At 54.9% G+C, this 19,831-nt stretch overlaps 1 protein-coding gene across 2 annotated transcripts in view; it reads left to right on the top strand.

Annotated features, from left to right (window-relative positions):
• GNB1L (guanine nucleotide binding protein (G protein), beta polypeptide 1-like) overlaps nt 1-17,290 on the top strand; it is a 67,505-nt gene extending 50,215 nt beyond the window's left edge. For both annotated transcript variants that reach the window (XM_011986021.1, XM_011986022.1), the window contains exons 7-8: nt 3,179-3,394; nt 16,761-17,290. In XM_011986021.1, coding sequence (XP_011841411.1) covers nt 3,179-3,394; nt 16,761-17,012 — 468 coding nt within the window. In that variant the 3' untranslated portion in view covers nt 17,013-17,290. The remainder of the gene's footprint in view (nt 1-3,178; nt 3,395-16,760) is intronic.
• The last annotated feature ends 2,541 nt before the right edge of the window (nt 17,291-19,831 follow it).

Here is a 19,831-nt window from a genome sequence, read left to right as displayed (position 1 = left end):
CCTCTGCAGTTGGTGGGCATCTGCATGCCCTGCAAGGCCCACCAGGACGGGCACCCCCAGAGGCCCTGCCCCCAGCTTTTCTCTCTCTCCATGTGACCAGAAAGCGGGCGCCCCTTATTGCAGTCAGCTTCCCCCTGTGGTTTCTTGACTAAGAAGGTTCACTTGGAATTTGGGGTCTCCCGTGGGCTGATCCTGTGGTGCTACTTCTGCGGCTGTGGCCTTTTGGGGAGAAGCCCTCATGGGAGGCAGGGCAGCTTCTGGGGGGCTCACCTGGGATGATGAAACTCGGTGCCAGCAGGTTCACAGCCGGGCCACAGGGACTGCAGCGGAACCTGGGTCATTGGCCTCCATGTGCCCAGACAAGCCTCCTCCAAGAGCTTGACAGGGGTTCTGCTGGGAGGAAAAACGCCCCCCAAGGCTGCAACCCCACAGGCAGTGGGCAGGGCGTCCAGATCCTGGGAAAGGGTGTCCGAGGCTGCACCGCTCCTGTTCCACCCCTTGGGAAACGTGGGTCATTGCACAATCATGTAAAATTCCAACAGAAAAATGCATAGAAAGGGATGTACAAACTTGTTAAGGTAATTAATGTAGTTGACAGAGGACAAATCGCGTTTCTGTTGGTGATGGAGATCCAGCGTGAAGCATTCCGCTAAGAAAAGCCGACATTAACTCCACATGTTCCCTTTTCCATCCCCAAGCCTGAGGGTCGGGTTATAATTTGTCAATCCAATTGTGGCACAGTGGCTTGACTTGCTATTTTTTTCCTGAAACACTGAGAGTTTTCTTTTCTTTTCTTTACTTTTTTTTTGGGGGGGGGGGCAATCTCATTTTCATTTTTTATTTATTTAAACATTTAAAAAATTTTTAAATCTTTATTATATTCTTATTTTGCTCCTTAAAGCAGCTGACCTGCAACGTAAGAATAATTGTTATTAATATATAAAAGATCAGGACCTATGTCAAGCCTGAGGCAGTCACTGGCACAGCCCTCGGGGCAAGGGCCCCTCCAGCCAGCCCTGCCCTGCTTCCTGGGGTACGGTGCATTGAGGGCTTCCCACGGCCCCTGACCTGCTGTGTCCGTCTGGGGCTGCCAGTCAATAGGAGGGGTGCAGAGTGAGGCCTGGCCTCCAGGTCTCATCTGCAGGCAGGGAGAAGGCAGAGAAGAACAGATCTGGGAGACTTCAGATCCTCTCCCCAGCAGAGGTCGGGCAGCATCAAGGCTGTGGGCACCGAAGTGCCCCAGCCACAAGAGGACTGCCCTGCCTGTGGTGTCTGTCACTGGGGAGCTGCAGGGACCAGGGGCATAGCAGAGGCTGGCAACCACAGGGCAAGCCCCTCCAGGCCAGGTTGGCTTTTGCTCCGGCCACCCTGTGGCACCATGGCAGGCAGGTCAGTCACACACACAGTCCTTGCACTGGCCATGGCATTTGAACTCAGAAGCAGTGGCTTCACACAGGCGCTAGGCTCGGAGACTGCCAGAAGGACGTCAGTGACGGGAGCAGCCCCGGGCAGTCTCAGCTCCGGCAGTGGAGGACAGTGCCAGGGAGGAGGGTGGCGTAGGCTGGGAACAGGCACCGCCACAGAGCACTGCCTGAGGGGAGCGGGTCCAATGGGGAGAGTCTTTGGAGTCAGCTTCTGGGGCTGGTCTGCATTCCTGGTTGGGATGCGGAGTGTTCCCAGCTGCTCTCGCCTGGCCCTCACCCGCTCTGAGTTCAGACACACCGCTTACCAGGGGGAGGCCCTTCCAGGGAGCCAGGGCTGCCTGCAAGGAGCTCCTGTGCAGAGGGCGTGGCACCCATGTCAAGGAGGAAGGTACTGTGGGTCCTGCACGCCTCACTTCCCAGCAGGTGATCTGAAAGGTGCCAACGTGGAGCTCCTCCCGGGGATAAAACAGCACACACAGCAGCATGGCCAGGGCTTCTGCGGGGAGGGGCAGGGCGCTGAGTACACTCGGGGGCCTGGGGCAGCCCTGCCTCCCAGGGACAATGTGGACTCTGGCAGCAGGGCATGACTTGGGACGAGGCCTGGGAGGAGATGCCCCGGGAGGAGACGCATCGACCACCACTTGCCTCCGCCCGGAGCCTCACTCTTCTCAGTTTCGTCTGTGTGAACTCTGTTATTAGAACCCAGCGGTTTTACAAGTCCTTTCCAGGGACATGTTTGAGGACCACTGGACCAGCTCTGGCCTCGGGTTCACATGCCCACATCCTGCAGGGCACAGTGACTGTCCTTCTGTCCCTAGCCTGGCCATCCCCTCCAGGTCAGGGCAGTTGGCCTCAGGCTCCGGGCCTGGCTCCCCCGGTTCCCTGGAGCCCTGGTCCTTGTGCTGTTTGAGGACTCAGCATCCCTTTGTTAGGTACACACCCTGGTGCCTTCCGGCTCCCCCAGGTCTCCTTGCTCAGCCATGCCAGGTTTCTCTGGGCTGTCATTCTTGGTGCCGGGGACTGACGGCTGTGTCCCCAGGGTGATGCGGAATCCTGCAGCGCTCTCCTCCTGCAATTATTCCAGAGGCTTAACAAACGAGGCGTCTGCCCAGGGCTCGGAGCCCTCTGACCTGCGCCCTCATTCATCACGAGAGCTCGGGCAGCTCGCGCCAGGCTTCAGGGGCGGGGGCTTCAGCAGCCACATTGACAAAGCACAGAGAGTTCATTTTTCATGGAGATGGAGCTCACGGTTTCTTCTGGCTGGCGGCTCTAGACAGGTGACCAGCCCCAGTGAGCAGTGGCCACACATCTTAGGCCTGGGGAAAGGAGGCAGGAGGACAAGTCCCTGTGTATGGGAGAGGTGGAGAGGATTGGCAGCACTCACAGTGGCTGGTGAGTGCCCAGCATCACCCCTTTGGGCAGAACCCAGAATGAGCACATGCAGGTTGCTGGGCTGGTGAGAAGTGGTACAGCAGTGGGAGACCTCGGGCTCAGCTCTGTGCCCTCCGCCCCTATGTCCTCGGGTTGCCCTAAGGGCAGCCGTGCCAGTCCCATGCTGACAGCATCAGCCATCCAGGGGCTGTACAGGAGGGCACTGGTGGTGCAGAGCTTCTGAGCTGTGGCAGCCACGTGGAAGACATGGGAGACAGCCCCAGCCAACAGGAGGGGCAGGAGATCTCCAGAGCCCCTTCTCCCCTAAAACTCACTGAAGTCAGAGTCCTTCTAGGAGCTGACTGCTCTGCTGTTCCCCACAGGCCGACTGCAACTCCCGCCCACTCCTTCTGGCCGGCTATGAGGATGGATCGGTGGCCCTGTGGGACGTCTCTGAGCAGAAGGTGTGCAGCCACATCGCCTGCCACGAGGAGCCCGTCATGGACCTTGACTTTGACTCCCAGAAGGCCAGGGGCATCTCGGGCTCTGCGGGGAAGGCGCTGGCTGTCTGGAGCCTGGACGGGCAGCAGGCCCTGCAGGTCAGTGCGCCAGGCCCTGGGCCTCATTTATCCTCCTCTGCACTAACAGTCTGATAGGCTGAAACAATATTTAGGCATGAAGAGGAGCTGTTGCAGATCCCTGGCTAATTAATCACTTGGAGGCGGATGCAGGGGGGCTGTCCATGGCTGGCGCAGGAAGAAGGGGGCGTGGGCGCTGGCAGGGTGTTCACATGGTTTGGGTTTCGCCCAGACCTCGGGTTCATGCCATTACATCTTGTCCATCTAGAGAAAGGCACGCAGAGTCCAGGAATACTCAAACCCCTTTGTGAAAACTCAGAGGAATTTGGTCAGTAAGGAACTGATTAATCAAAAAACAAAAAAAAACCCCAGTGTGGAAAACTGCAAGGAGCTGTGGCCCCCGTGGTGGTCTGGAGCTGGCCCAAGGGAGGCCGTTGCTCACGGGCAGTGGGAAAGCCCAGCAGGAAGGCAGGGAGGCCTCAGGGCCGCCTGGCGGTTGCTGAAGATCTTCCCGGGGTGTCTCCTGGGCTCTCCTGGCTGGCGTGGCTCGAGGGGCACCGTGGTGTCCCTGTCTGGGCCTGTGGCTCCAGGGCTCAACACAGGGTAGCCTGGCCTACACATGTGGCCCCATTTGGGATGGGAGGGATCGGGTCAGGCTGGTGGGAGCAAGGGGAGCCTCCTGTCCAGGTCTCATTCTGGTGCAGGTCTCGGGGCTGCAAAGACCATGGGGGATGAGGTGCTGGGTGTGGCCTGGGTACATTCTGGCTTCTGGGGGGTGGACAAGGAGCCCCCATTCACCAGAAGCCTTGGAAGCCGGAGACTTACCCACAGCCAGCGAGTGGCCTGATTGCCCAGTCTCGTGGGTGAAGGGCCTCCAGGGGGAGCTGCATGTCCCGTGAGGTGGCTACTGGCAGCAGCAGCAGCTCCCAGCCTCACTGAGGACAGGGCCTAGGGCTGCCCTTCTCTGTGGGGCTGTGGTCCGGGCTGTCTGTATGACAGGAGGCCACAGGGAAGGCATCTCTTGGGCCCCCCAGGCGGGGCAGACTTGCCAGCAGCCCCAGCAAGCCTGCTGCGCCTTACGCTCGCCCAGCCCTGGCCCCTGTGGGGCGGGGAGGGCTCACCTCGGGTCTGTCAGGCCCACTCCTGAGTAGGCACCACCAGAGCCTTTGAAGCACATGGTGGAGCTGCGAAGGACGGGCCCTGAGTATCCTGAGTAGGCACCAGGATACACAGAGGGGCAGGGTTCTGTGAGCGGCCCCAGTGTCCTGTGGGCATCACCAACTTGTGCGGGCACATGGCAGACTTGCAGGAGAGCTGTGTCCATCCATTGCCCATCCGTCAGCTGTCCTGGGGGTGGGGATGCAAGTCCCTGCTGTAAGCGGCAGAGCTTCTCCTGTTTCCCCGGGAGGAAGGGTCTCCTGAGGCCTAGTGGGCCTGTGTGATGGGTGGATAAGAGTCATCATGATGCCCATTCTTAGCAGCTAGAAGCTGAGCTGCTCCGGGCGCTGGGAGGCGGAGCCCCTCTGGGTGCTGGGTCTGCATGTCTGGAAGGGGCATCTCCCTCCCACTCCCTCCCTCCTCAAGCCTGGCAGGGACCCTGCAGGGCGCCCCCATGGGGTCCAGTGTTCACTTGGCACTGGCTTGTCCTTCACCAGTCTGACAGTAAAGGGCTGAAGACCCAGGCAGCTTCCCTGAGAGTCCCCAGAAGGCTCTTCCCTGCAGTCCTCACCCCTGCGCCCAAGACCCCGGGAAGGGGCCCTCCTGCCGTCCTGGCCCAGATCTGCCTCGTCTCTCCTGGCGTGCTTGGGAAACAGCTGCTGGAACTTAAGACTGTAATTTATGGGGCACGTTCCAGTCCAGAGATGAACTTGACCGGATTGATGAACTGAAAAGTTAAAGCAAAAGGGGGACCAGGTATTAATGAATTGAAAAGTGACAGCAGAAGGGAGAACCAGGAACTGGAAGTGGTTGGCGTGGCTGTGGCGTGCTGGGCAGGGCATCGGCCCGTGGTGCACATCAAAGGAGAAGCGCTTCCCCTACTGAGCCCTGTGTTGCATGGGCCAGGAGGAGGCCTGGGAGGGGACAGGCGACTCCAGGGACAGGGGACAGGGAGCTGGAGAGGCTGACATGCCACCCTCTGCCCAATGTCACGTCTTAACATTGATCCTAGAGGCCCTGGAGACTGCAGGTTCTGTAAAGCCCGGGCTTCAGGGAAAGCCTCTGGGGGCGCTTTCGGAGGTGAGCTGCCTGAGAGCATTCTTGCCGCCGGGAGCAAGCAAGGTGACCGAAGATCCTCAGCACCCACAGGTGTCCTCACCCACCGCCTGCACTGTGACTCCTCGGCCAAGAGCCACGTGGGCGTGGCTGTGTGTCCCTCGCACCCTCCCGCCGAAGCCTCTGATAAGCCAAGATCAGTCTCCCCCCAGCGGGTGCTGGGAGCGGAGACGCGAATGAGGTTCCTGGAGCAGAGCATGGGTAATCAGAACCAGATGGTGGCCTGGCCGCGCCACGCATTCCTGGCACCTGAAGTCATACGCTATGAGAGACACTGGTGGCCAGAGATCCTTCCTGGAAGGGCCAGGTCCAGGCTGGGGCTTGGCCAGGGGCCGTGATGGTGACGAGGAGGCTGCCCACATCAGGATGCCACCTGAGGGTGCCTTGGAGGCAAGTGGCAACTGGCGCCCTGCCTTGCTAAGGTGGCTTTCCCACGAGCCGTCGCAGTTAGAGCCTGCGTTGTCATCAGATACAGGTGGTACGCAGGCCCTCTCCCTCCCACATTTGGGGTAGCGCCCACAGCCTTGAAGCGGGGACTGATTTACAGCCAGCCATATTCTGAGGCCTTTAAGTAATAATGAGGCTCCCCTACTCCAGACAGCCCTGGCCTGGGAAGTGGACCAACCGTGGCTCTCCCATGAGGCACAGCCAGGTGTCCCAGCTGCGCTCCCATCTGCACAGCAGTGGTGGCTGCTGCCGCCGTCTCCCAGAGGCTGCCCTTTAGAGGGCAGTAGCAGAGCTGCTGGGCAGCCAGGAGGGAGGGCAGAGGGCCCTGGGTCAGCTCCCCGTGCATCGCATCAGGAGGAGAGGCTTGTGCAGGGCGTGGGCATGATCCCACCTGCCATCAGGAGCACAGTAGTGCAGGGCCCTGGCTGCCATCACTGCAGGGCCAGGACCGGTCCTCTTCTTCAGGAACACAGGGCTGGAGCAGGCCCTAGTCTTTCTCCAGGAGGCCCCACCAGGCTTCCTGCATCGTCCTCATTTCCTGCGGGAAGCTGGTCTTTGCACCTGGTTTTCTTTACCTCGATGCTGTCACTGCTTTCTGAGAATGGCTGAGGTGGGTGTGGGGTCGCTTCTGTCCCTGCAGGCAGTGGCTGCCTGGCTGGTGGGTAGGCACAGCCGGGCTGCTGGGCAGGAGGAACTGGGCATCTCAGCCTCCCACAGGTGAAGACACACAGTCAGGACTCCTACGGAAACCTCCCCGTGCGCCTAGTGGCTCCAGGCATTCAGCAGCTCTTTTCTCCCTGGGAAGGACCTTCCGGCAAATTCCTATCAAGAGGGCCCTGAGCAGGCCCCAGTGGCTTCCAGTGAGGGCCATGGCGTGGGGCCCGGTGTTTGCTCTCTACCACTGACTTAGGGCAGAGGTCATAGGAGAGAAATGGGAGACAGTGACGATGGCATCAAATCAGCCTCCTGTTCTTGTTCCCAGCCACCAGTTCCCTCCCTGGGCCACTGTGTTCTGGTCCCCGAGATCAGGGAGAGGCTCCTGGGTCTGCAAGCACAGGCGGTGAACCCCACATGCGTGACACGTACATGCCAGCATCCCCCCACGGCCCTGCACAGCAGGTGCTGGCCTTGATGGCCCCTCAGCCGGGTCACAGGGAGCCAAGTGGGGAGGCAGGGGCTGGTGTGGAGGGAGGGGAGGCAGCCCTGAGGCCGGGTGCTCTGCACACTGAGGCCAGCCTTGGCTTGTGGTTGCCAACCAATGGCTGTGTGTCGTGCTGCAGCACGTTCAGCTGCTTGTGTGTGCACAGGCAGGACGCTGCCAAGACCCCTAGAGCCAAGGTCTGCCAGGCAAGAGAGGTAGAGGACAGGCAGAGCATCTGGGATGTGCTGGGACTGTGCTGGTTATAGTGGGGGATGGGAGGGGCCATGAGAAGGGTCAGGGCTGCAGGCCTTGGTAAGTCCATGAACAAGGGGGCTTGGGCCCTGGAGACACCTTGAAAGGGCAGGACGATGGGCCTGCAGGGGCTTGGCCTTGAGGGACAAGCTGGTGTTGAGGTAGGAGGGCAAGGTGGCTGAGAGGGCATGGCGAGGCACCGACCTCACTGAGCAGGAGCCTAGAGCAGCGTCAGGGGGCGCAGGCGGTGGTATCCCAGGCCGGGGTGAGGGCTGTGGGTTATTTAGTGGCATCTCCTCGCCAGGTAAGGCTCCTCCCACCTCTCCTGGGGAAAGAATCTGGGTCTTGAATGGGTGCCTGATGTCACCAAATGCTCTCACTGTATCTCTCTGACTCATACAGGTTTTCTTCTTGAATCTGTTCATTGCATTGTTGGCGTTTTCTTAAACATTAAAACAACTAATATCCTCAGTCTGTCCCTGGATCTCAGGGAAAAGTCCTGAAATCACCATGAGCGCCCCCAACGTGTGACATATGCTCTGCCCACTCCGCTGGGCTGGGCCGGAACTGCCCAGGGCCACAGACTGACTTGGGTCTCCCTCTCCCACCACCTGCCTAGTGACAGGAGCCCCGGGCTCAGGAAGCTGGTGGGGAGCGTCCCCTCTTCTCCCGATGGATGGACACATTTGGGCGGTGGAGGTAGGGGGTTGTGAGTGACTGTAGGTTGGTCTTCACCTGCACCATTACTGGGCAGTTATTTTCTCTGCCTGGGTTGTCTCCTTTGTGGACTAATTTAGGTTTCCTGATTTGGGGAATTTTTCTTTTCTTTTTTTTTTTTTTTTTGAGACGGAGTCTCGCTCTGTCGCCCGGGCTGGAGTGCCGGACTGGAGTGCAGTGGCCGGATCTCAGCTCACTGCAAGCTCCGCCTCCCGGGTTTATGCCATTCTCCTGCCTCAGCCTCCCGAGTAGCTGGGACTACAGGCGCCCGCCACCTCGCCCGGCTAGTTTTTTTTTTTTTTGTATTTTTTAGTAGAGATGGGGTTTCTCCGTGTTAGCCAGGATGGTCTCGATCTCCTGACCTCGTGATCCGCCCATCTCAGCCTCCCAAAGTGCTGGGATTACAGGCTTGAGCCACCGCGCCCGGCCAATTTGGGGAATTTTTCTAGGAATGTGTGGGCATACAAATCCTCAAGGTTATATTCCTAGTGACCTTTTTTGGACTGCTTGTGATGATTGTTTAAATTTCTGCCGCATTCAAAGCTCTGTCCCTGCTTTATTCCTGATCAGTCTTGTATGTGTTTGTCCTTGAGCATTTCTATCTTTCTGTTCATCATTTCTGTCCTTGCCATGCTCTCCCTCCATCCCATGTCCCCTGGGTTGCATCTGCTGCCCTGCCTGGGGTCAGGTGCACAGCCCGTTGGCACTCAGCCTTCCCTTGCCCGCCCCACATGGAGCCTGTTTCCACAGGTGACCACCCAGCTGGGCTCCCTGGTGCAAGAAGACATTGTCTTCCTCCCCTCACTTCCAGGCAGACCCTATTTTTATTATTTTTTTTTCCATGTTCCTCATTTGACACAAAGACCCCATTTTTATTTGTTCTCTGGCTGCTGAGTTAATTAGAATGTTTTTATGGTTCTGAATGTTTGATTTTTTCCCCCAGTTATTTTTTAGATTTCAGTTTCTAACTTAATTAACATTGTGGTCTGGGAACAAGGTCTGAATGATATCAGTTCTTTGAAATGCAGGACCGTCCAATTTTCATAAGCACTGCACATGTGCCAGGGAGGCGGTGCTGGTTGTCAGATGCCCCGCTGCACACGTGAGTGCCAGGCCCATGTGTCTACTGATTCTTAGGCCTTTAAGTCATTCTGCAGGGGACCAGGGTCCCCAGCAAGTGCGGAGAGGCCCGTCCAGTTCCCTTTTGCCGGGGGCCTGTCTGTGTTTGCTTTATGCACTTTGAAGCTGACCTAGGAATATGCCAGTTTAAAATGGTAATTCCCTAGTGAGTGAGGTCTTCTCTTCATTCCCCCTCATCATCTCTAGAAAGGACATTTGCCCCAAAGCCTATTTTTCCGACTAATTAATATGGCTCAATCCAGGTTTCTTTTGGTCGCTACTTCCCTTTATAGCCTTATATTTTAATCATTTTACCTCCAACCTTCCTGGCCCTCCAGGTGTAGACACATCTCTTACGGAACCAGTTCTCACGTCGATAACTGCATTTCATGTGTGAGCGTTGCCCTGGGCATTCTTACATCTCAGGCCCTCCTTCTGGGAGCCAAAAAGTACATCCTTTAGGGATTCCTCGGGCAGGGGCTTCTTGGTGGCTGTGCTGGTGGCCTCTGAGTGCACGGGCCTGGATGCCGAGGGGCCGTTCTCTCAGCAGCAGCAGCTGCTGGGTCTCGGATCTAGGTCCTGCCTCTTCCCTGGGCTGCTGAGAATTCAACTCCCAGCCTGGCCACCTTCCGTGTGGCTCAGTCCCATAAGCTTTGATTTATTGTGTCTTCATTTCAGTTCAGTTCAGAATATTGTGACTTCCTCTTTGATCCATTGTTTCCTTGTGGGGGGGTGTGTTAATTTCCAAATATTCGTTGATTTTGTAGCTATATCTTTAATCTAGCTTAATTCTGTTGTCAGTGAATGCACGCAGTGCAATTGCAGTGTTTAGAAATTTATGGAGGCTTGGTTTTGGCCCAGCACATGGCGTGTGTCGGGGAGTGCACCACATGGACTTGAAAGGAGCGTGTGTTCCACAGTTGTGGGGTGGAGCCTTCCGTCAGCCTGACCCAGGTCAGTGGACGTGGTTCCAGTCTTTAATATCCTTACCGATTTTTTGGTCTAGTTTTTTTTAACAGTTATGCAGAGAAGGCTCTTAAAATCTTTAACTGTGATTGCACACATGCCTGTTTCTTTGTCTCTGCCAGTTTTGCTTCATGAGCTTTGAAGCTCTGGGGCTGAGTGTGGGTGTGTAGGCGCTGAGATGTCACCTCGTCTTGGTGCAGGGCCTTTTTCTCAACACAAAGTGTCCCTTGTCTCTTGTAATGCTCTTTGTCTTGAAGTTGGCTTTGTCTGATGCTAAACAGTAGCATCGACTTTCTTAGGTTTGCCCTTTGCATTTTCCTCCCTGCTTCTACTTTCAATCTGTCTTGACCTCTTGACATTTAAAAAGCATCTTTTTTTTTTTTTTTAACTTTTTTATTTTTTTTTTTGAGACGGAGTCTCACTCTGTCCCCAGGCTGGAGTGCAGTGGCATGATCTCGGCTCACTGCAACCTCCGCCTCCCAGGTGCAAGTGATTCTCCTGCCTCAGCCTCTCGAGTAGCTGGGATTACAGGCTTGTGCCACCACGCCCGGCTAATTTTTGTATTTTTAGTAGAGACGGGGTTTCACCATGTTGGCCAGGCTGGTCTCGATCTCTTGACCTCCTTGTGATCCGTCTGCGTCGGCCTCCCAATAAAAAGTATCTTTAGAAGACAGGTGTGTCTTGCTTTGTGATGCTTTCTGACAATCTCTGCCTTTTAACTGGTGCGTTTAGTCTGTTTGCATCCACTGTAATTATTGACATGTCTGGGATTAAGTTTAACATCTCTATACTTATTTTCCACTTCTCACTTCCATTTTTGACCACTGTTCCTCCTTCTCGACCTTCTTTTGTGGTAATCAAATATTTATTTTTTAGTATTCTGTTTTGTTTCCTCTATTGGCTTCTTAGCTAGACCTCTTGCCACTTTTGTTCCTAAGTGGTTGCACTTCAAGAGTGGGCACCCTTCTCAAAATCTCCTTAGAATCAGTGTTGTTCACATCCCGTCTCACAAACATGATGACCTTGTGCTGGTGCAATCCCTCCTACTCACCCTTTTAGTCTTTCCGTGACTGTTGTGATCTACATCTACACACATTCAAAACTGCACCTTACAATATTAGTTTTCCTTTTCTTTGAGGCAAGGTCTTGCTCTGTCACCCAGACTGGGGTGCAGTGTTGCAATCACAGCTCACTGCACCCTCAAACTCCTGCCTCAGCCTCCCGAGTAGTTGGGACTACAGGCACGTACCACCATGCCTGGCTAAGTTTTTGTAGAGATAGGGTCTCACTGTGTTGCCCAGGCTGGCCTTGAACTCCTAGGTTTAAGCAATCCCACATGCTGGGATTACAGGTATGAGCCACTGCATCTGACCAGTTTTCCTTCAAATCATCAGTTAAAAAAAAAAACTTACAAGAAATAAAAAACGTAACATGTTACATTTACTCACCCCTTTGCCATTTCTGCTGCTCATCCTATAGACCCAAGGAGCTTCTTACATTTTTTTGTAGTGCAATCCTGCTGGCAAAAAATTCTCTAGCTTTTATTTATCTAAAAAATGTCTTCATCACCCTCCTTTTTACAGAATCCTGGCTATGGAACTTGGGAATGATAGTTTTATTTTTCCTCGTGCCCTGTAAAGATGTTGTTCCTTGTTTCTGATGAGAACTCATGGTATCCTATCGTTTCCATGCATGTAATATGTCTTGCACCATGGCCGCTTTCAAGATTTTTTTTTTTAATCTGTGGTTTTCAGCAGTTTGACTATCATGTGCCTAGACAGATTTTTTTTCCTGTCCTGATTGGGTTCTGTGAGCTTTTCGTCTATATATTCATGTTTCTCATTAAAATTGGGAAATATCCAGCCACTTTTTTCTTGACCATTTTCACTTTCTCCTCCTTCTGGGGCTTCTGTGAGTTACGCAGTTTGATAGCATCCCATGGCCCCCTGAGGCGCTGTTTGTTTTGGTTCAGTCATTTTTCTCCCTCCTCTTCAGATTGGGCAATGTCTGTTGATCTGTCTTCTAGTTCACTGACTTTAAAAATAAATATATTTCCAATCTGCTGTTAAGCCTATTTGATACATTTTTCATTTCAGTATTGAGCTTTCCAGTTCTATATTTTCTATTATGATTCTTTTTTATAATTTCCATTTCTCTGCTAATAGTTCCTATTTGCTCATTGAAGACAATTTTTTGGGTAATTATTTGAATACATTTTCCTTTCATTTTTTTGAACACATTTAAGTAGTTTCTTTAAAGTCTTTATCTGATATGTTCAACATCTCTGCCATTTTGGGGTCAGTTTCTATTAACTGCTTTTTCCCCTTGACTATGGGTCATATATTCCTGCTTCTTAGCACGTCTAGTAATTTGCTGTTTGTGTGCCAGACATGGTAAACGATACATGCTGAATCTCTGGGTTCTGTTATTTTGCTCTGAAGAGTGTTTGCTTTCATTCTGGTGTGCAGTTCAGTGACTGACTGTTCACCTTGAGCTTGTGCAGGCTTGGCTTTTGGCTTTGTTAGGGCAGGTCTGTGCAAAGTTCATTCCCAGGCTTGTTAAGTGGGGTGGAACTCAACTTCCAAACTCTGCCTCTCCTGCAGACCTTGTCAGGGCTTGGTTTCAAGTTTTGTTCTGGTAGATCTAGGGTAGGCCATACTCTAAGACAGAATCCTGTTCCTGAAGTGATGCCGTTCTGGTAGCTCAGCTGGTCTCAGGCTGTCACACAGTCTTTGCACTCAGGCTGACTGGACCCCCAGCAGTGTTGACCTCTTGAACCTGTTCTGTTTAACTCTGCAGCTCTGGTTAGCCCTGTGGAGTCCACCGTGAGCATGCGCAGTCCAGCCCTCACGCAAGACTCATAGGGACCCCTCACACAGTCTTCAGCTCCCTCCGTTCCTTTGCCTTGCCCCATGGATTTCAGCCCTCTGACTGCTCTAGATTCTGATCTTTGCCTCCTCAGCTTAATGTGACCACTATGTTCTGCGTGGACTTCATGCCGAGGGCATTGTCTCGAGGCAGAGAGCTGTGGGGGCATTTGGGAGGCCCACCTCATCAGCTCCCCTTCTCTGCCTAGTGTTTCCTGCCTGTAAACAGTTGCCTTGTGTATTTTGTCCACTTTTTATGGTTGTTTGCATCAAGAGGACTAGTCTGGTACCAGTTACTCAATTATAGCCACTTTCCTATTGTTCTTACTTTATGGATGATATGTCAGTTTATTGGCTAAACAGATATTTACAGTTATTTTGGGTGGGTGGGGGGCACAAGGTCTTGCTCTGTCACCCAGGCTGGAGTGCAGTGGTGTGATCATAGCTCACTGCAGCCTCAAACTCCTGGGTTAAGCAATCCTTCCACCTCAGCCTCCCAAGAAGCTGGGACTACAGGTGTATGCCAGCATGCATGGCTAATTAAAAAATTTTTTTGTAAAGACAGGATCTCTATATGTTGCCCAGGCTGGTCTTGAACTCCTGGGCTCGGGCAGTCCTCCTGCCTTGGCCTCCCAAAGTGCTGGGATTATATAGCTGTTCGCTGGGAATTGTACTCTTTATCATTGTTAAGTATTTTATATAACCTTACCTAATGCTTTGGCCCTAAATTCAAATGTTCCTGTTATTCAGATTACCCTGTTCTTCTTGTTTGCATTTTCCCAGTATATCTTTGCCAAGAGTTCCTTTGGAATCTCCCTTGTACATAGCACAGATTTGGATTTCACTTTGAAATTCAATCATAAACCTAGACTCAAATGATCCTCCAACCTCAGCCTCCCAAGTAGCTGGGACTACACAACCATGCCTGGCTAATTTGTAATGTTTTTAAAAGACAGGGTCTCACTCTGTTGCCCAGGCTGGAGTGCAGTGGTGTGATCTTAGCTTATGACAGCCTCAAACTCCCAGCCTCAAGCAATCCTCCTGTCTTTGCCTCCCAAGTAGCTGGGATTACAAGCATGAGCCACCACACTCAGCCTGTTGAGTATATTTAGATCTTTTTTTAACTTTATGCAGATATACAAGGGAAATACTAGGAAACAAAGGCACCTACAGTGAGGTGGGATAGGAGAAGGAAATGATGCTATTTTTGTCATTACTTATGGTTGGGGAGCTCAGATAATCTCTCGGGGATGAGGTTGACTATTATATCTTTGGCCCCTAAGGGCAAAAACTGAGCTAAATCAGTGAACTTAACAACCATCCTATCTCTCTTAGTGCCTCCCATATTTCTGTGAGTTATATAACCGGTTTCACAGCCATAATCCCCATATTGTCTTAGAGCTAATCCTATAGGCAAGTGGGTCCAGTGCTCCCTGCCAGACCATTTGCAGCAGTTCTCCAGTTATCTCTTATGAGACTGGAGTTAATCTCCTAGTCCTTCAAGAACAGCTTATGGCTGCAGGATTCTCTGAGTTCTTACATGTTCAGAAATGTTGGTCTGTTGTTTTTATAGTTGAGCGACAGTTTGGCTGGATATAAAATGTTTGGACCTTGCTTTCCTTCTCAGCCTTTGCAGGCATCACCCCATCATCCCTTGGCACCCATGTGGCTGCGGAACATTCTGAGGACGGCCTAAACGGCACCCTCATCATCAACACGGTCTTTTTGTCTGGCCATCGAAAGTTTTTTAGCTATGAAGTCCAATAACTTTATTAGAGCGTATCTTTTTTTTTTTTTTTTTTTGAGACAGGGTCTCACTCTGTTGCCCAGACAGGAGTGCAGTGGCAGTGATCTCAGCTCACTGCAGCCTCCATCTCCTGGGCTTAGCTGATTCTCCTGCCTCAATCTCCTGAGTAGCTGGGATTACAGGCACATGCCACCACCTCCAGCTAATTTTTTAAAAAATTCTTATAGAGATGGAGGTCATGCTGTTTTACTCAGGCTGGTCTCAAACTCTTGGACTCAAGCAATCCTCCCACCTCAGCCTCCCAAACTGCTGGGATTACAGGCATGAGCCACCACGCCCAAACTGCCGGGATTACAGGCGTGAGCCACCACGCCCAAACTGCCAGGATTACAGGCGTGAGCCACCACGCCCAAACTGCCAGGATTACAGGCGTGAGCCACCACGCCCAGCCCATTCTGCTCACTCTTCATCATTCCTGCCCTTTGTGTCCCTGGCTGTCCCGTTAAGAGTCGCTGCTGCTGCTGATTCTCCTTCATTGCTTTGAGTTTTCTTCCCGTTCTCCCCTGAGCTCTGCCAGGTCAGCTTTCCTCCTCCGCGTTCTTCTGCTTTGGGTTCTTGTTTTACAGACGGGACGCAGAGCCAGAGCTTAATTCATGAAGTTTTCTTTTGTTAATTTATGACAGCATTGCTTGGTGACACTTTCCATTGGCCTCAGCTGAATGTTGCCATTGTTTTTTCCTGTTTCTTCTTCCTTTTTCCTTGTGCTGTCTTTGCAGAGATGTGTGATTCGCAACTGAGGGCAGCGTGGCCCCCATCGGGAGGCCCTTAGAGAAGAGGGTGCTGACGGAAAGCTCACAGTGCATGGGGCTGGTGTGGCAGGAAGTAGCCCTTGTTTCTTGTCATCATGATGGCAAAGTGCCTCTGTCATTCAGTGTGTGGGCACAGAGGTGCCAAACTTCCTGCAGCACATGGGACATGTCGCCCTGTGGAACCAAGAAGTGCTGTGGCCACAGAGGCAGCGCTAATCCCCCAACTCCCCAGCTCCCTGCTTGTTGCAGGCGAAGAATGTCAGGGAGGGGCCGGGGCAGGAGGCTTCCTGCGCACCCAGCGCCGAGTGTGGGACACTCGGCCCAGGAAGAGGCCAGCGCCCCGACAGCCCCGTGCACATAGGATCTGCCTGTGTGGCTCCGGGTCTTGTGCAGTGCCCCACCCCCTCTCAGAACCCAGCCGAGGATGTTGCCCCCACCGGGCAAGGTGCACTGTGTGGTTCCTGCCGCCTCCAGGGCGTCTCCCCCTTGTCCCCGCCTCATCCTGCCAACCCCCCACTGGGTCTCGCTCTTGGCAGCGCTCCCAGCCCTGTTGAGCTTGGGGGTTCACATACCTCATGGTTTTGCTGAAGATGGAGTTTGTATTTCTCATCCTCATCAGCTTTGGGGTGGTTGTGAGGTTCTCTTGGGAGAAGTGCCAGCGTTCTGCTGCCGTCAAGGCCAGGACGTGGCCTCTCACTAGGCACTAGGGTGCAGTGTCTTCCCCAGGGTGAGGGGCCCCAGGATCCAGCCCCTCTCCTACAGCTGGGACATCCCTGTCTCTCTGCTGCTCTCTGACTGGGGAAGGAGTCGGTCAGAGCTGGTGCAAGGAGCAGCAGGGCAGGGCCGAAGACCAGTCTGAGGGGAGGGCTGGAGTCCCCCATCGTGGTCTTAGGAAGAGTAGGAGGTCAGCTGTGCGGGAGCGTGTGCCCCTCACGTCCCGGGCCTGTGGGCCTGCGTCTCTCCTGGTTCCAGCTGCAGGTGGGGCGCCGGGGACAGCACTGCCTCACGGGCTTAAGCAGTGGCCTAACGCCTCTCCTCACTCTCACAGGTGCGTGGGACTCATGAACTCACCAATCCCGGGATCGCCGAGATCACCATCCGGCCAGACCGCAAGATCCTGGCCACCGCAGGCTGGGACCACCGCATCCGCGTGTTCCACTGGCGGACGATGCAGCCGCTGGCCGTGCTGGCCTTCCACAGTGCCGCCGTCCAGTGCGTGGCCTTCGCCGCCGATGGCTTGTTGGCCGCGGGCTCCAAGGATCAGCGGATCAGCCTCTGGTCGCTCTACCCATGCGCGTGACTCACCCACTCCCCTCCCGGGAGACAAGGAGGGCGGGCAGGGAGGTGAGCATCGGGCCCCAGCCTTGACCTGAAACCTCAAGGGCCTCTGAGGACCAGCAAATCATGGCCCAAGGACCACAAGGTTGGTGTTTCCTTTTGTGGAGTGTGTCATCACAGGACGGTGACTCTGGGGGCCAGCCAGAGTCCTGGCTGTCCAAGGCCTACGGGAGATGTTGGCTTGGGCCTGCTGTGTTGCCAGCTGAGGGTATTTTATAATAAATTTCCACTGCCAAGTTGCAGGCTTGAGGTGGGAGCTCCCTGAGGAGGCCCTGGTCCCGCACTTAGCATCAGTGCCCTCAGACCCCCACCAGGCAGGATGCTCAGCCCCACCCTCACCCATTGTTGAATGGGCCACCCCAAGTGTGGGTTTCCTGGGCCAGGCCTCGGGAGATGATAGGCCCCAACCACAGCTGCCTATCGATGTCCACATGACCCCTCGCCCTGAGGAAGCCAGGAGCTCCCAACACATAGGTTGAGGCCAGGATCAGGATCAGGAAGTAACTGAACTCCCTAAAGAGTGAAGCTGATGCAGAGAAAGATGCCTGTGAGGGATGGCAAGGGGGGCTTGCAGCGCACAGGGCCAGGCCAGATGTGGGATCCAGGAGCGCATGCCTGCCCAGAGAGGGTGCAGTGGGGAAGGCACGCAGGGTGCGCCTCCAGGTGAGTGCTGGGCAGAAGGCACGAGAGCAGCGAGGGAGTGACAAGCACTGCCTCACAGCGGCCAAGGCCACAGTCACAGCTGCAGCTGCACACAGGGTGGCCCCCAGGGCACAACACAGCAAGAACAGGACTTAGCAGCCAGAGCCTCACGCTGCAGGCAGCCGGGCCCAGCCTGGCCAGTCGTCTCCTCCTAAACGTGAGTGTTGATTAGGAAAGAACCATGACCCTGAATATTGGAGTGGGGCCCATGGGCAGATCCAGAGAAGCCGGGACCACAAACGCCTGCATCTGCCCTGATTGCCGGAAGAGCTCCTCTAGCTGAAGGCCCGGGGTGGCCTCCCTTGAGGCAGTTGCCCTGCAAGGCCTTGCCAATGCTCCTTGGGACCCCCACCCAGGCTTCTAGTCCTAGAACTAGACTCGATTCCAGCAGGCCCCCGGGGTGAGGTACAGAGGGTGACCCTGAGAGGGGCGCCAACCTCCTGCAGGACTATGTGGCATTTCCAGGTTTACAGGCAGAAATCTGGAGAACATGTGTGGAATGGATCGGAAGGGTGTGGGATCCAGGTGGCCAGAGCATGGGTGGATTAGGGGAGTTCCTGGAACAGACCTGCTAAACGGAGGGCTGGACTGGGCGCTGCAGCTTGGGGCCAGGAAGGCTCTGGCGCCGGGTTGGGGGTGGGGGGCTGGATTACAGCCTGAGGGCGGCTGCACTGGGTTAAGTGGATGTGACCAGCCGCCGTGGGGTACGGTCGAGGAGGGCTTCCAAGGCCTGGGGATGGGGGTGTTGGATTTGTCAGTGAGACCTGCGCACCCACTGCAGGGGGTCCCAAGACCGCGCCTCCCAACCCCACTGTGAGGAACATGGTTGCTGGGGGGCCCGGGGTCCTCGAGGGGTCCTGTGACCACTATTCTCTGTTGGTTCCACCAAACGGGAATGTCCGTGCTGGCCGGGAAAGCAGCCCCTGGCCCAAGCTTGGAGACCGCCCGACTTGGGCACTGACCTGGCCCCGCTGGACAAGGGTGGCCACCAGGTGCCAGGACCTTTGGAGAGGGGGGCCCTGCTGCTTCTCCTTGAGTGTCCCGTAGCCAGCCACCGGGATGCGTGGGGCACTCCGGGAGGGATTTTCACATCACTGAGGTGTCAGGGAGGGGACGGGTCCTGGGTTTAGGCTGCAGTGACTGCAGGTGCTGAGGGAGCTGCACCCTGGGCACTCATCATAGGCTGTCACAGTGAGGGAAGGTGTCAGGTTCTGACATCCCCACAACAGCGGCAGGGTAGGTGGAGTGGGAGTTGGCCTTGAAGTCTCCCTACATGCCCTTGACAGCCTTGCCAAAGCCATGCCACTGGGCACATCTGCCCCACCTCAGCTCCCACCCTGAGGGTTCTGGGCCTCTGCCCCTTCCCCTTTTTATGTCCCTGTTATCTTTGGCATCATCACTATAGTTATAAAACTCCCTAGGTCCCACAGCCACAAGGCGTGCATCCCACATGAGGGCCCAGGTGTGCGTGCCAGCATGAGGTTGGCGAGTGGCGCTGCCTGCCGGCGTCTTACCTACAGGCCGTGAAGAGCTGTGGGCAGGGATGTACAGACCTTGAGTCGACCCCTGGCCCTTGTGTGTTCAGTCAAAGGCACAATCAGGGCAGATGGCAGGCAGCTGCCCCCTAACCTGGCCCTGAGCTGTGTGCCCCAGGCCACGTGGCGTTGAGCAGTGTCTAGGCACATCTTGTTCAGAATCTCAGTGTGCAGGGGTGGAGTCAGGGGACAGCATGAGTCCTGCATGCCTGACGCAGCTCTCACCCCTCCAGTGCACAAAAGGGCCAGGTGCCTGCATCTGGGTGGCTAGGCAGACAGGGCCCCCCTTGCCAGGCAGATCCAGCTTCTGAGACCTTATAAACATCCTGTGGAGGGCAGGCCCAAGACTTTCGTTCACCTGGCTGAGCTGCCTGGGAGAGCAGCAGAACCAGTGCTAGGGTCCGAGCCGGCCAAGAGCAGTGCGGCCCTCCTGGTCCTGTTCCTCTCTTGAGCTGCTCTGCAGCGTCTACAGCAGGGCCATGTGGCTCTAGACAGGCCAGCCTTTGTGTCAACAGAACCTGGGTCGTGATGAATCACCATGCGT

This window comes from Mandrillus leucophaeus, unplaced genomic scaffold, assembly GCF_000951045.1.
Source record: "Mandrillus leucophaeus isolate KB7577 unplaced genomic scaffold, Mleu.le_1.0 Scaffold291, whole genome shotgun sequence".
In the NCBI taxonomy this organism is placed as follows: Eukaryota; Metazoa; Chordata; class Mammalia; order Primates; family Cercopithecidae; genus Mandrillus; species Mandrillus leucophaeus.
Note: the sequence above shows the minus strand (reverse complement) of the source record. Positions and strands in the feature narration are given on the sequence as shown.